Here is a 15,218-nt window from a genome sequence, read left to right on the forward strand (position 1 = left end):
GGCACCAGAACATCAAGGTGAAATGTATTTAGAATTTTGTTCTAGCAATACGGTACATTAAAATTAAAAGCAAAACCTAGGAACCTCAAGAGTTAACAAATCCTGTAAATGGGTTAGGCAACTCAGATGTCTATATTTCTATAGCAAAGTTAGATAAGACAGAAGTTTGTGAAGAATGGCCTTAAAAACAACTGCCAGAAGAAAACTAAACTACAGGAAGAAATGTTATAATATTATCTATAAAGGCCTTGTGAAACTCTGCCGTTAATCCATCATTGCCCGGGGATTTAAAAAATAAAAAATAATTGAACATTCAGTTTCCTCATTTACAGTTACTGGATTAATAATAGACTTAATTATTTCTGAGCGTCCTTGTTAATGAGTCAGTTTGTAAAGATTATTGTAAAAACTAGCTACAAAGGTAGAGATTATTTTACTATCTTCACTTAAATCCCCATCAATTGTTAGTTTCCTTAAAACATTAATTTCAGAATTTCTCTTTTCCAAGCCAAAAATATATGTACTATTTCTCTCGCCTTCCTCCATCCATTGTCTTCTTGATCTAACAAAAGCCCCTCTAGCCTTTTCTTTGTACATTTCAGTTTATTAATTTAGCAGTCTATGTAACTGAATGTCATACAACTCTGTACCTTCTTTTTGATGCTCAGATAGGGAAGTCATTTCATTGACAATGCTTTCTATGCTTAACTTATTTTTTGATGCATGTTCCTTGCCATGCCTCATTGCCAATCTTCTAATCTGAAACTTTAGTAGTTCCAGTATTGCCCATTGTAAAAACGGTGGGCTGGTATGCCCTCACCAGTCTGAGCCGTCGGCTGTGAATGTCCGCTAGTACAATTACGCTGACTGTGATTTGGGTTCTGACCCTCCAGAGGATGTTTGGTAAGAACAATGCTAATGCTTMTTTTTTCTGGGTTTTTATTTCCTTTTCCTCTTCACCAACACACCAACACACACACACACTTTTGGTCATATAACATGAATCTTGACTGGGAGTGAATCTTGGTGGAATAGTATTTGTAAATCCGAATTAATTGTGGTTATTTCGATGCACACACCACGTTCAGGTATTCTTGTTACTGTCCACAATAACAAAAGTAATCCTAAGAAATGTGTGTTTTCTTTCTGCGGACAATGATCACACTCATACCTGAGTGGGTGTCCAGATGCGCCTTTCCAAGCACTCTGATTGGTTGGGAATGGCAGGGCTATGATGTGTGGGATAACTAAGGTAGCATGAACCGCCAAACTAACGGGACTCAAGGGAAACTGAAGGGACTGTGAGGGAAAGTTAGGTAGAAAGGAGAGGAGCAGGACGGCCTTTTTTACATTCATATTGATAATCAATGGCTAATGTCCTGCGTTCTTCAATAAGATAATTGACATTTGCTCTGAAATCTTCAAATTTGCAATAGTGTTATTACATTTCCAATAACTCACATTTGAATGTTTCTGTGAGTCATCACAAAGATTCAGTTTTAGTTTGATGACTTTATGATCCCTTAAAATAGCAGGTTAGATCTCAATCTGATCAACTGTAGGTTCGAATTCATTGGATATCAGCAATAAATCTATTCTGGACTGTAGACTGTAGAGTGAATTACATAATACAGATGATCTATTACCTGCACCGTGTGCTCTAGGAGGATATATGTCTATGGTATTGTGTAGAACCATATTAAAGTCTCTGCAGAAGTAAAATTATCTACGAATGAATTTGGATTCTCTTCTATATCATCCAACAGTTTTTCATTTGCATTTCTTGAGCTATAACCAGCTATAACCTTACAAAGTGAGAACTGTTCTACAGAAGTTTTAATTACTAAAAGGACCCAGTGACTTCTTGTATCAGTCTTGGTTTGAGAATAGTGACCCCTGCAGAATGATTTGTACCATTTGAAAACCATAGATCATTGCCCCACTGGTTTAAAAAAATTGCACATCTTCTGAGAATTAATGGCATTCTTGTATGAAAAGAGAAAAAAAACATTTATTTTTATTACCACTTTAAAGACAATACAGTCACAATCAGACCGATATTTCACCGGATGTATAAATGTAATGCATCCGGTTGGCATTTCCACTCACTACCAAATATGGTGGTGAGAGGAAGCTCAGTTATTGGCAGTGGGAGAAGATGGAGCGAGATGGATTTTGGCCGACATTCTGCAAATTTTCTCATCGATTAAACATTTAATCTCAAAACAGTTTTCTGTTTCCAAAATAAGAATCTCTTTCGAACAGATTGCACTAAGTTTTGCAGACTTTACCATTTGCCAAAGTTTCAATGTAAATAGTCCGGGTGGCCATTTCATTAATTGTTCTTATAGCTTATTAAGGAGGTTTTTGGGCCTATACTTGTCGCTCCGGTACCGCTTGCCGTGCGGTAGCAGAGAGAATAGTCTATGACTTGGGTGAATGGAGTCTTTCACAATTTAATAATAACAATGTGATGTCTATGTTATGATGTAAAACATAATTTTTTTCAGTGAAACACTGAGTTGAAAGAACATTTTTGTTTGTTCTTTTATCTAAAGAAAGGATGTCATGTATGTACATGTACTTACCTGGAGTGCCTGAGGGTGACACTGTTACTAATTACTACATGTGATCTTTATTATTATTATTATTTTTCAAACTTTTACCCCATTTCTCTCCCCAATTTCATATCATCTGTACTTGCACTTAACCCATGACATCTGATAAACATTGTTATTTTACCCGCATCCCTGCCTCAGTGTGTTATCTTACACAGTCCTTTGATATAAAGTTGTTTTTGATKAAAATTATAATGAAAACGTGTCAGTTTGTCACTTTCACGAGGTTTGAGTAATAACATGTTCAACTACTTTAAATATTGTCTCTAATCTAGGTTGTGCCTAAGGTAGAATTTTTAACTTCTCTCATTCTCTCTTCTCTCTCTTTCCACCTGGCTACCCCTACCCCGGTCAACAGCACTGCATCCCCCACAGCAACTCGCCCAAGCCTTCCCCATTTCTCCTTCTCCAAAATCCAGTCAGCTGATRTTCTGAAAGAGCTGCAAAATCTGGACCCCTACAAATCAGCCGGGCTAGAAAATCTGGACCCTTTCTTTCTAAAATGATCTGCCGAAATTGTTGCAACCCCAATTACTAGCCTGTTCAACCTCTCTTTCGTGTCGTCTGAGATTCCCAAAGATTGGAAAGCAGCTGCGGTCATCCCCCTCTTCAAAGGGGGGGACACTCTTGACCCAAACTGCTACAGACCTATATCTATCCTACCCTGCCTTTCTAAGGTCTTCGAAAGCCATGTCAACAAACAGATTACCGACCATTTCGAATCCCACCATACCTTCTCCGCTATGCAATCTGGTTTCAGAGCTGATCATGGGTGCACCTCAGCCACGCTCAAGTTCCTAAACGATATCTTAACCGCCATCGATAAGAAACAATACTGTGCAGCCGTATTCATTGACCTGGCCAAGGCTTTCGACTCTGTCAATCACCACATCCTCATCGGCAGACTCGATAGCCTTGGTTTCTAAAATGACTGCCTCGCCTGGTTCACCAACTACTTCTCTGATAGAGTTCAGTGGGTCAAATCGGAGGGCCTGTTGTCCGGGCCTCTGGCAGTCTCTATGGGGGTGCCACAGGGTTCAATTCTTGGACCGACCCTCTTCTCTGTATACATCAATGATGTTGCTCTTGCTGCTGGTGAGTCTCTGATCCACCTCTACGCAGACGACACCATTCTGTATACTTCTGGCCCTTCGTTGGACACTGTGTTAACAACCCTCCAGACGAGCTTCAATGCCATACAACTCTCCTTCCATGGCCTCCAATTACTCTTAAATACAAGTAAAACTAAATGCATGCTCTTCAACCGATCGCTGCCTGCACCTGCCCGCCCGTGCAACATCACTACTCTGGACGGTTCTGACTTAGAATATGTGGACAACTACAAATACCAAGGTGTCTGGCTAGACTGTAAACTCTCCTTCCAGACTCACATCAAACATCTCCAATCCAAAGTTAAATCTAGAATTGGCTTCCTATTTCRCAACAAAGCATCCTTCACTCATGCTGCCAAACATACCCTTGTAAAACTGACCATCCTACCGACCCTCGACTTCGGCGATGTAATTTACAAAATAGCCTCCAATACCCTACTCAATAAATTGGATGCAGTCTATCACAGTGCCATCTGTTTTGTCAACAAAGCTCCATATACTACCCACCACCGCGACCTGTACGCTCTCGTTGGCTGGCCCTCGCTTCATACTCGTCGCAAAACCCACTGGCTCCAGGTCATCTACAAGACCCTGCTAGGTAAAGTYCCCSCTTATCTCAGCTCGCTGGTCACCATAGCAGCACCCACCTGTAGCACGCGCTCCAGCAGGTATATCTCTCTGGTCACCCCCAAAACCAATTCTTCCTTTGGCCGCCTCTCCTTCCAGTTCTCTGCTGCCAATGACTGGAACGAACTACAAAAATCTCAAACTGGAAACACTTATCTCCCTCACTAGCTTTAAGCACCACCTGTCAGAGCAGCTCACAGATTACTGCACCTGTACATAGCCCATCTATAATTTAGCCCAAACAACTACCTCTCCCTCTACTGTATTTATTTATTTAGCTTCTTTGCACCCCATTATTTCTATCTCTACTTTGCACATTCTTCCACTGCAAATCTACCATTTCAGTATTTTACTTGCTATATTGTATTTACTTCGCCACCATGACCTTTTTTGCCTTTACCTCCCTTATCTCACCTCATTTGCTCACATTGTATATAGACTTATTTTTCTACTKTATTATTGACTGTATGTTTGTTTTACTCCATGTGTAAATCTGTGTTGTTGTATGTGTCGAACTGCTTTGCTTTATCTTGGCCAGGTCGCAATTGTAAATCAGAATTTGTTCTCAACTTGCCTACCTGGTTAAATAAAGGTGAAATAAATAAATAAAAATCAAATAAATAAAAAATTGGGTGCGTTTRAGTTGTAAGGAGAGAAGTCGGTGGAGGTGCATCTGTGACTGCCGAAAGTTGAACACTAATGTGGTTTTCCGACAGCAAGGCTCAGATCAACATGGCAGTGTTGCCATAGTTTATAAAAGTTTCTCTTAATAATGTATTATGTATCTAACCCCATATCACACACTCACAAACTGAAATCATAACATAATATTGGGTGTACACATTGTACAATCAATTAGTGAGTGCCTCAAATCATATTTGTATATACGGTGCATTCGGAAAGTATTCAGACCCCTTGACTTTTTCAACATTTTGTTATGTTACAGCTTTATTCTAAAATGGAGTAAATTGTTTTTTTCCGTTATCAATCTACACACAATACCCCACAATGACAAAATAGAAACAGGTTTGACACAATCCAGTCTCGGAGCTCTACGGACAATTTCTTCGACCTCATGGCATTGGTTTCTGCTCTGACATGCAATGTCAACTGTGGGACCTTATATAGACAGGTGTGTGCCTTTCCAAATCATGTGCATTCAATTGAATTTACCACAGGTGGACTCCAATCAAGTTGTGGAAACATCTCAAGGATGATCAATGGAAACAGGATGCACCGGAGCTTAATTTAGAGTCTCATAGCAAAGGGTCTGAATACTTATGTAAATAAGGTATTTCAGTTTTTTATTTTTAAAACATTTGCAAACATGCCTCCAGCCACCCAAGCCATAGAATGTTMTCTCTGCTTCCACACGGCAAGCAGTAACAACCTCTATCCACAAGCCATAAGACAACTAAATAGCTAACATAATGGCTACATGGACTGAGTTGACCCTTGTATTTAAAAAAAAACACACTCACAGGACTCTACACACTCACTCACCATGACACATCCAACACGCACAAAATATGCACACACACTTATACACACACAATTTTTATTATTTTTTATTTAACCTTTATTTAACCAGGAAAACTAGTTGAGAATAAGTTCTCATTTACAACTGCGACCTGGCCAAGATAAAGCAAAGCAGTGCGACACAAACAACAACATAGAGTTACACATGGAATAAACAAGTGTACAGTCAATAACACAATAGAAAAAAAAGAAAGTCTATATACAGTGTGTGCAAATGGCGTGAGGAGGTAAGGCAATAAATAGGCCATAGTAGTGAAGTAATTACAATTTAGCAAATGAACACTGGAGTGATAGATGAGCAGATGGTGATGTGCAAGTAGAAATACTGGTGTGCAAAAGTGCAGAAAAGTAAATAAAAACAATAAAACCAACATACAATCATAATTTATGCTGCTGCTACTCCGTTTACCATACAGTATCCTGATGCCTAGTCACCTTATCCCCTATACATAGCTACCTCTATCGCTCCAGTATCCCTGCACATTGTAAATATGGTTTAGGAACTGACCCTGTATATGGCGTCTTACTTTCTCATTTTCTTATTTTTATTTATTGTGTTTTTTTGTTCTACCTTGTTGTTTTCAGTGCTACATTGATATTGATTACCGCATTGTTGTGTTTGGCGCTTGCAAGAAAGGAATTTCACTGTACTTGTGCCATGACATTAAATCTTTAAACTAGTTTCAGTCATGTCATTGATCACGTTTGCATTGGTCAAACAAAAACACAATAATGATTGGTTGACAATAGAACATCCCACAATGCAGGTGATCCTGCAGGATGAAGTTGGTGAAGAGCAACTGCAGAAACTTTGGCCTTTGATCACATGATGTTTGTAAAGTTCATGCAGTCGACAAGTCGGACAATTTATATCCCCAGAATACAACTCTTTCAAAGGAGGTGATCAGCAATGGTATTGGACTTGACAAAAGTGATCCACTCTAACGTGCCATCATTGTAAATAATTTGTTGTTAACTGAATTGCCTAATTAAATAAGTAATTATTTATTTTTTATTAAAAATGTCCTCAAAGATGGAAGGCAGGCTGGAGGAGGCGAGATGTGGAACCATTCTAGCCAATGAGAGGGCAGATACGCTTGTGAACAACAGACCATAGAGATAGAGGACTCGTTTTTGTATCTCCATTTTAAAGTAGTATATTTTCTTCTTGTTGACCAAAGTCACCACTTTCATTAACCAGGTATCCATCCAACCTTTTTATGCTTGTAAAGTACATGTCGGATATTTWWWWWAAAWATATTTATGACAGGCCAGGTTGCTGATGGAAACATCTAATTTGTCTGTAAACTTTCCCAATGTTGACAAAACAAAATACGCTAGACAAGGTGGGATCTTTTTGTGTCAGTAAAATTATTTATGCGAGAAATKTATGTGGAAACGCCATTATGCCCAAATATTTATATAATAACCAACATATCGAAGTAATTTTGGAGTGGCGCGATGATAGGCTGTGTTGTCCTCCCACTATGACCCGGGAAACCATGCAGTTTATTAGGCTACAGATTAAATAAATGATGATGAATTGCACAGGGTGGTGAAAGCGCACGGTGATGAGCTTGAWGCTGCTTTCCAATAAATATCGAGGATATTATCCTGGTGACATGATGACCGATGCTTGGCTGCCGTTTGACAAATAAAAATTCTCACTCTTATTCATAATAACCTCATCATGTAGATAGTCTACCCGCACTGCGAGCCGTTGGTTAGAGAGCACGTGCCAAGACCAGAGTGGGCACATTCGCTATAACGCATGTTGTTTTGGCAAAACCACCAGTAGTTGAAAATGCGATCGACAGCCATTTAAGTTTTTTGTAATGTGCACTACGTCATCACGCACAGCCTTTTATTCTGCAACAACTTTATTTGATGGAAACATCTCGAAATGCGCATATTATTTTTATGCGGATTTGAATATTTGCATGAAAATCTGTTGCCAATTTGATGGAAACCTAGCCCTCACTTCATGGTCTTGTTTTCGTGGASAGATTTTGGGCGGAATAAAACCTCTCGCTTCGCCTCTTCCTCTCTAGGGTTCCTAGCGACAACGCTCTCCCAACCTACTACGGAAGTGTATCGAAGCCGTATTGAAGTGGCATCAAACGAGTGTGGCCCGTTTTGACATAACCCTAGCCTACTCTTTTGCCCTTGATGTGTGGAACGTTGAGAAAAAAAAGTAAGGAAGGATGACAGTAAAAAATTATCAATTGAGATTTACCTTCCACAACAGTATGTGCGGAGTTAACTAGGTTGTGTATTTGCTGCAAAGATGAGTTTCAAAATATGCTTATTGCAAACCGGGATTCCTGCAACGTCCATGCCCTAGTCTTACCCCATTGAAGTTGAAATGTAAAATTCAGCACTATGACATCTCAAATGAAAAGGTGACAAGGGACACAATTTCAATAAAAAACTCACTTTGGTTAATAACTGCCAACTACAATGATTCTGAGTAGACAAATGGTTAAATGATTTAAATAAAACAATGAACAGAGATTTACAAGCTCTGGGTGTAAATCCCTGAACAAGATACAGACCCAATAAAATTATGTGATAGATAAGAATACAAGCCCACAAACACAACTGGTGTACAGTAGATCCTGCACATTGCACTCAGACCAATATCAACACACATTATCCAGTGGACTCACACTGACAGAAATCTGAAGAGATAGTCCAGGACTCCCCTTCTATAAACAATAGGATTCCTTGCTGGTCTCCCCAGTGTAAAAGACATTGCATTGATATATTGGCACAGAAAATAGATAGGCTTATTCCTTGAAAGCATCACTTGGATAGAGTCAAGAGGGTTGTTGAGTTAAATGTTTGCAGCTGCACACAGTATTGTTTGCATAGAATCTGTGTACGTACATAAGGGGTTATAACGCCTTGTGCTGTATTCTTCTATTTATTTTACAAAAAGTGAAACTCAATGCACAGTAACTTCACATAGGCTCAGCAAATGTCACAGATATTGAAAAATAGAAAAGCATCTCTGCTTTGAAATTTCTAAGAGGATTTCTCTTAATGAGTGGTTATTTAAACTATTAACTGACCAGCGCTTTGTATACAGTATTCTCACAGTAAAATGTAACCGTTTCCTGTATGCAGAATAAATTCAATTGTTTATCGTGGCATACTCTTATATACTGCATCAGCACTTTCTGAACATAAAGGAAACTCCAAACCAGTCCAACTAAGGGTTAAGCTCTAAAGGACTGAGTAGGCAGTGGAGAAGGTGACAAAGTAACAATATTATCCATCTCCCCATTTGTCGTTATACGTGACTCCGATTTTCCAAACAGAGGGAGTCAAATATTATTTGTTGTAAATTAATATCTTTTCAGATACATTTTATAGAAACGTTCCAATATACATTAAATCTAAATTGTAACATGTCAGCATTCGTATGTTTGTCAAACACCAAATGCTTGTGTGGAGGTGTTAATGATTGTGTCACAAGGCCCTGTGTGTGAAAATGAGTCCACAGGGGTCTGATGACACGACCATGTGCTTCACAAGTACTAAAATAATGACTGACCCACAGCCTATTTCCAGTCAAAGCTACAATGACATCATTATATGCATCTGTTCTGTTACTCAGACAGCAAACAAAATAAATCTCACGAGGCCTTTGCTTTAGCAGTTGAAATAAGGCCTCAGCTGATAAAAAAAAAAAGAAACAATGACAGGTCAACATCTCCCTGATCTAATAACATGACACATTTCAAATGGTTTTCAAGAGACACTCAACCAGTGAGCAGCAACTTCAAAACACTTCCATGTACGTATTCCATGTGTTCTTACAGTGTTCAGCAAGTATTTACTCTGACTGCAAAAGCAAAGCAAAACTATTTGGGTTTGAAATCACACTATTCTGAGCGTCACAGAGAGCGCACAGGCAGAGACCTGATATGATTGTCCATTACACTTCAAGGGCCAAAAAGAGAATGCTGGAATCTCACACACATACTACCTGAAACACACACACTTTTGTCATACACACCATCAGTATACAGACATCCCTCTAAAACAATTCAAACACACACAATCCAATTTGCACACACTACCAGAGCTACACAAACACTTTCTGATACAAGCTTGTGAGCCACACACAGAAAATCCACTCCCTAACTGAAGAGCTTCACAAAGCAGCCCTGGCAGTAGGGCTTGTCGTTCTGATCCTTGAAGGTGCCCTTGTTGAGCTGCTTGAGGCAGAAAGCACAAACAAAGTGCTCCGGGTGGAACTTCTTGCCCATGGCTGTGATGCAGCGGCCGGTGATGGGCTTCTGGCAACCCGAGCAGAGGGAGCCGCGCTGCTCGTGGTAGTGCACCTCACAGTAGGGCTGCCCATCATGCTCAAAGAAACTCCCATTCACAAATGGGGTGAAGCACTCCTACATACCCAAACAGAGGGAGAGGAGAGTAAGTACAAGTCAGGACACTTCAACATGAATGCCTTTATATAAAGGGAAATATGCTGATTACAGACCCTGCAAACAAAGCACTCTGGATGCCAAAGGGAGTTTAGCGCAGAGATGTAGTTCTCCAGGATGGCTCGGGCACAGCCGCCACATTTCGGCGCAAACATGTCAAAGTAGTCCTTCCTACAGTACGCCTTCCCGTCCTTCTCATGGAAGCCTTCAGAAGACATACAGATCATGAGTTCTGCACCTGACTCTAGAAAATGGTCATTTCAAGTGAGCTCCAAGAATGGGTAAAACTCACCTTCTGAGCCAAAGAATGATCCACACTGAGCACAGAAGAAGTGTTCAGGATGCCATGTCTTGTCCAACGCAGTCACAACTTTCTGTAAACATAGGAAAAGTTACTCTATGCTAGCTGCCATTGCTACACTGGATCTTTGGACTGCCTAAGTTGTAATAATATACACTGAACAAATCAAGATTTATTTATATAGCACATTTCAGACATGGAATGCAACGCAATCTGATTTACAGGAAAAATTTAATAAACAACAAAAATAAAATATTTACTACACAACAAAACACAAGATAAAAAACAAAAGGATGACTAAAATATGTTTCAAGATCTCTTAAATATGTCCACAGCTTCGGCCCCCCTCAGGTTCTTTGGCAGGCTATTCCAGAAGCCGGGGGCATAATAACTAAAGATAATAACTAAACTAAGTAGTTTTTTTCAACCGAGTTGTATCAGTTTATTGAACGTTAATTGCGAGTTTTGGAATTTTCTTTTCTTTGCGTGAGGTGAAGTTGGGCACGTTTGCGCCACATGGCTAGCTATGGTTGCTAATTCGACAGGCGAAGAGGACATTCTAAAACCAAACAACGATTATTCTGGACCAAGGACTCCTTGTACAAGATTCTGATGGAAGCTCAGCAAAAGTAGGAACCATTTATGATGTTATTTCGTATTTCTGTGGAAAATGTTTAGTTCTATTTTCCGCCCTTATTGCGGGCGCTGTCTCGCTATAACGTAAGACTGTTTGTTTGATGGTAAGTTATTTTTAAAAATCTAACACGGCGATTGCATTAAGAACTAGTGTACCTTTCATTTGCTGTCCAACATGTATTTTTTAGTAAGTTTATGATGAGTTATTTGGTCAGATTAGGTGAGTGTCAGAAATATATCCGGAGATTCTGGGAAAGTTGCTACATTTTCACAATGTATAACCCGGTTTTCAGCTCAATATGCAATTTTCGAACAAAACATAAGTGTATTGTATAACTGATGTTATAGGACTGTCATCTGATGAAGTTTTCAAGGTTAGTGAAATTTTATATCTTTTGCTGTTTTTTTCGGATCGCTACGTTTGCGGTGTGAATGCGTTGTGTTTCTGGCTATTGTGGTAAGCTAATATAATGCTATATTGTGTTTTCGCTGTAAAACACTTAAAAAATCTGAAATATTGGCTGGATTCACAAAGATGTTTATCTTTCATTTGCTGTACACCATGTATTTTTCATAAATATTTTATGATGAGTATTTAGGTATTTCCCGTTGCTCTCTGTAATTATTCTTGCTGCTTCGGTGCTATTGGTGATTGTAGCTGCAATGTAAAACTATGATTTTATACCTCAAATATGCACATTTTCGAACAAAACAGATTTATTGTATAACATGTTATAAGACTGTCATCTGATGAAGTTGTTTCTTAATTAGTGACTAATTATATCTCTATTTGGTCGGTTTTGTGATAGCTACCTATGCGGTAAAAAAATGGTCAAAATATGCGGTTGAGTCTTTTGCTATTGTGGTTAGCTAATAGAAATACATAGTGTTTTCGCTGTAAAACATTTTAAAATTCAGAAATTATGGCTGGATTCACAAGATGTGTATCTTTCATTTGGTGTCTTGGACTTGTGATTTCATGATATTTATATGCTAGTATTTATTTGTGGCGCTATGCTAGGCTATGCTAGTCAGCTTTTTACTGATGAGGATGCTCCTGGATCCGGGATGAGTACCAAGTAGAAGTTAACACCGGTGTAATGTGTGCTCTCCGTCTGGTCTTGGTCAGTACCCATGCTGCAGCATTCTGTATGTTTTGCAGTTGACCAATGGCTTTCTTGGGTAGACCAGACAGGAGAGCATCTAAAATAACACCTTTTTTACCTTTATTGCCCGTGAATTAAAATGTGGGGATAGATTCTCTGTGCTTTGGCTCTAACAATAAGCACCTCGGTCTTGTCTTGATTTAGCTGGAGGAGGTTGTGAGCCATCCAAGTATTTAAATCACTAATACAGTCTAATCATTTATCCGTGGAGCTAAAACCCTCTGGTGACACAGAAAGGTAATATTGTGTATCGTCTGCGTAGCAGTGAAAATCAATACTGTGCTTTCTGAGAACTCTGCCAAGGGTAACATATATAAACTGAGCAGTACCAGATCCAAAATCGAACCTTGTGGAACACCACAAGTGATATGTATAATCTGAGTTATGTTCACCAAGGGTGACAAACTAAAACAAATTAAACCCTTGACCCGTTAAATAGGTCCTAAACCAATTTAGAACTGGACCGGAGAGGCCAACCCATCTCCCCAGTCTGTCCAGAAGGACATCATGGTCAACAGTGTCGAATGCAGCACTTAAATCTAAGAGTACAAGGACAGAGAGCTGTTTGGCATCTGTGTTGGCTATAAGATCATTTACCACTTTAACTAAGGCTGTCTCTGTGATGTGGTGGGCACAACAACCAGATTGGAATTTTTCAAAAATAGAGTTGACACTTAAAAACAAAAAAAAATGTGCGGTTTGAAAACCAATTTCTCCAGAATTTTGCTTAAGAATGGAAGGTTGGCCGATAATTGCTATGAGCTGAAGAATCTAGATGACTTTTCTTCAGAAGGGGTTTCACTATAGCAGTTTTTAGTGCAGTGGGGAAAATCCCTGTGAGCAGGGAGTGCTTAACAGGTTGCACTTCTTCAGATATGCAATTAACCTTCTCTCAATCTAGGGGGTGCTGTTTCAACTTTGTCATTTATCGTTCCCAAATTAAACTGCCTCGTACTCAATTCTTGCTAATACAATATGCATATTATTATTACTATTGGATAGAAAACACTCTAGTTTCTAAAACCGTTTGAATTATTTCTCTGAGTGAAACAGAACTCGTTTGGCAGCGAAATTCCTGACAGGTACTGCAAAATCTGAAAATGTAGACTCTGTTCTAGGATCAGTTTAAAACTCTGTATGTATCCTATGGGTCGACATGAACTGCACGCGCCTTCCCCTGGATGTCAGTAACCAATGAGAATTGGAATGGAGTTTCTAGGCAGATCTGAGACCATATAAAAGCCCATGGCATGGGGGGTGCACTCTTTTCATTGTTCGTCATGGCGCAAAGCAGGACCTCAGCATGGCGTTCTGAAAAGCTCAAGTTATCGGCCTTAGATATATCCTGCTCTGATTTAATTCGATATAGGTGTTAGAAACATCATAACGAAGTTATTTTAAACCGAGTTATATATATATAGTTATGTATATTGCGATTTTCAGAATTTCCTTAGTATTGCGTTTTGAAGATTTGGGCATGTCTGCGCCACATAGCTAATGTTTGCTGCTATTTCCAAAGTTGAAGAGGACGTTCTACAACCGAGCAACGATTCTTTTGGACAAAGGATAACTTGCCCAAGATTCTGATGGAAGCTCGTCCAAAAGTAAGAGCTATTTATGATGTTAATAAGTATTTCTGTGGAAAAATGTAAAATGATTTGTCCGCCATTAATTTCGGCACTGGTCTGGCTGTAACGCACACTGTATGTCTAGTAACGTTAATTTTAAAAATCTAACTCAGCGGTTGCATTAATAACTAATGCATCTTTAATTTGCTGTCCAACCTATATTTTTTAGTCAAGTTTACGATTAGTTATCGATTAGATTAGGTGCCTCTCCAAGATGGCGCCGGCCAGAATGCCTGAAATGTTGCTACTGATCACATTGTATAACCACGATTTGTGCTGCTAAATATGCACATTTTCGAACAAAACCTATATGCATTGTGTAATATGATGTTATAGGACTGTCATCTGATGAAGTTTATCAAGGTTAGTCAAAAATTATATATCTTTTGCTGGATTGTTACGATCGCTAACCTGTGCTGCTGGTAAATTGCTTGTGTTTCTGGCTATTGTGGTAAGCTAATATAATGCTATATTGTGTTTTCGCTGTAAAACACTTAAAAAATCTGAAATATTGGCTGGATTCACAAGATGTTGGTCTTTCATTTGCTGTACGCTGTGTATTTTTCAGAAATGTTTTATGATGCGTATTTATGTATTTGACGTTGGTCTCTGTAATTATTCTGKCTGCATCGACGCTATTTCAGATTGCAGCTGCAATGTAGAACTGTGATTTATACCTGAAATATGCACATTTTTCGAACAAAACATATGCTATACAATAAATATGTTATCAGACTGTCATCTGATGAAGTTTTTTCTTGGTTAGTGACTATTTATATCTTTATTTGGTCGAATTTGTGAACGCTACCTATGCAGTAAGAAAATGGTGGAGAGAAAAAAGTAGAGTATTTTGCTATCGTGGTTAGCTAATACAAATACATAGTGTCTTCCCTGTAAAACATTTTAAAAATCAGACATGATGGCTGGATTCACAAGATGTGTATCTTTCATCTGGTGTCTTGGACTTGTGATTTCATGATATTTAGATGCTAGTATTTACTTGTGGCGCTATGCTAGGCTATGCTAGTCAGCTTTTTTACTGATGGGGGTGCTCCCGGATCCGGGATGAGTACCAAGTAAAAGTTAAAAACTGTTTTGAAGAAGGTGGTGGGGATAGGATCGAGAAGGCAGGTAGAA

At 39.0% G+C, this 15,218-nt stretch overlaps 1 protein-coding gene across 1 annotated transcript in view; it reads right to left on the reverse strand.

The window, feature by feature from the left end:
* Window positions 1–7,151: 7,151 nt before the first annotated feature.
* Window positions 7,152–15,218, reverse strand: part of LOC111974153 (paxillin) — a 33,573-nt gene continuing 25,506 nt past the window's right edge. Inside the window, 3 exon segments of the mRNA XM_024001776.2 lie at window positions 7,152–10,311; window positions 10,407–10,555; window positions 10,643–10,724. Coding sequence (XP_023857544.2) covers window positions 10,045–10,311; window positions 10,407–10,555; window positions 10,643–10,724 — 498 coding nt within the window. The 3' untranslated portion in view covers window positions 7,152–10,044.

The sequence above is a fragment of the Salvelinus sp. IW2-2015 genome, linkage group LG15 (assembly GCF_002910315.2).
Source record: "Salvelinus sp. IW2-2015 linkage group LG15, ASM291031v2, whole genome shotgun sequence".
Classification (NCBI taxonomy): Eukaryota; Metazoa; Chordata; class Actinopteri; order Salmoniformes; family Salmonidae; genus Salvelinus; species Salvelinus sp. IW2-2015.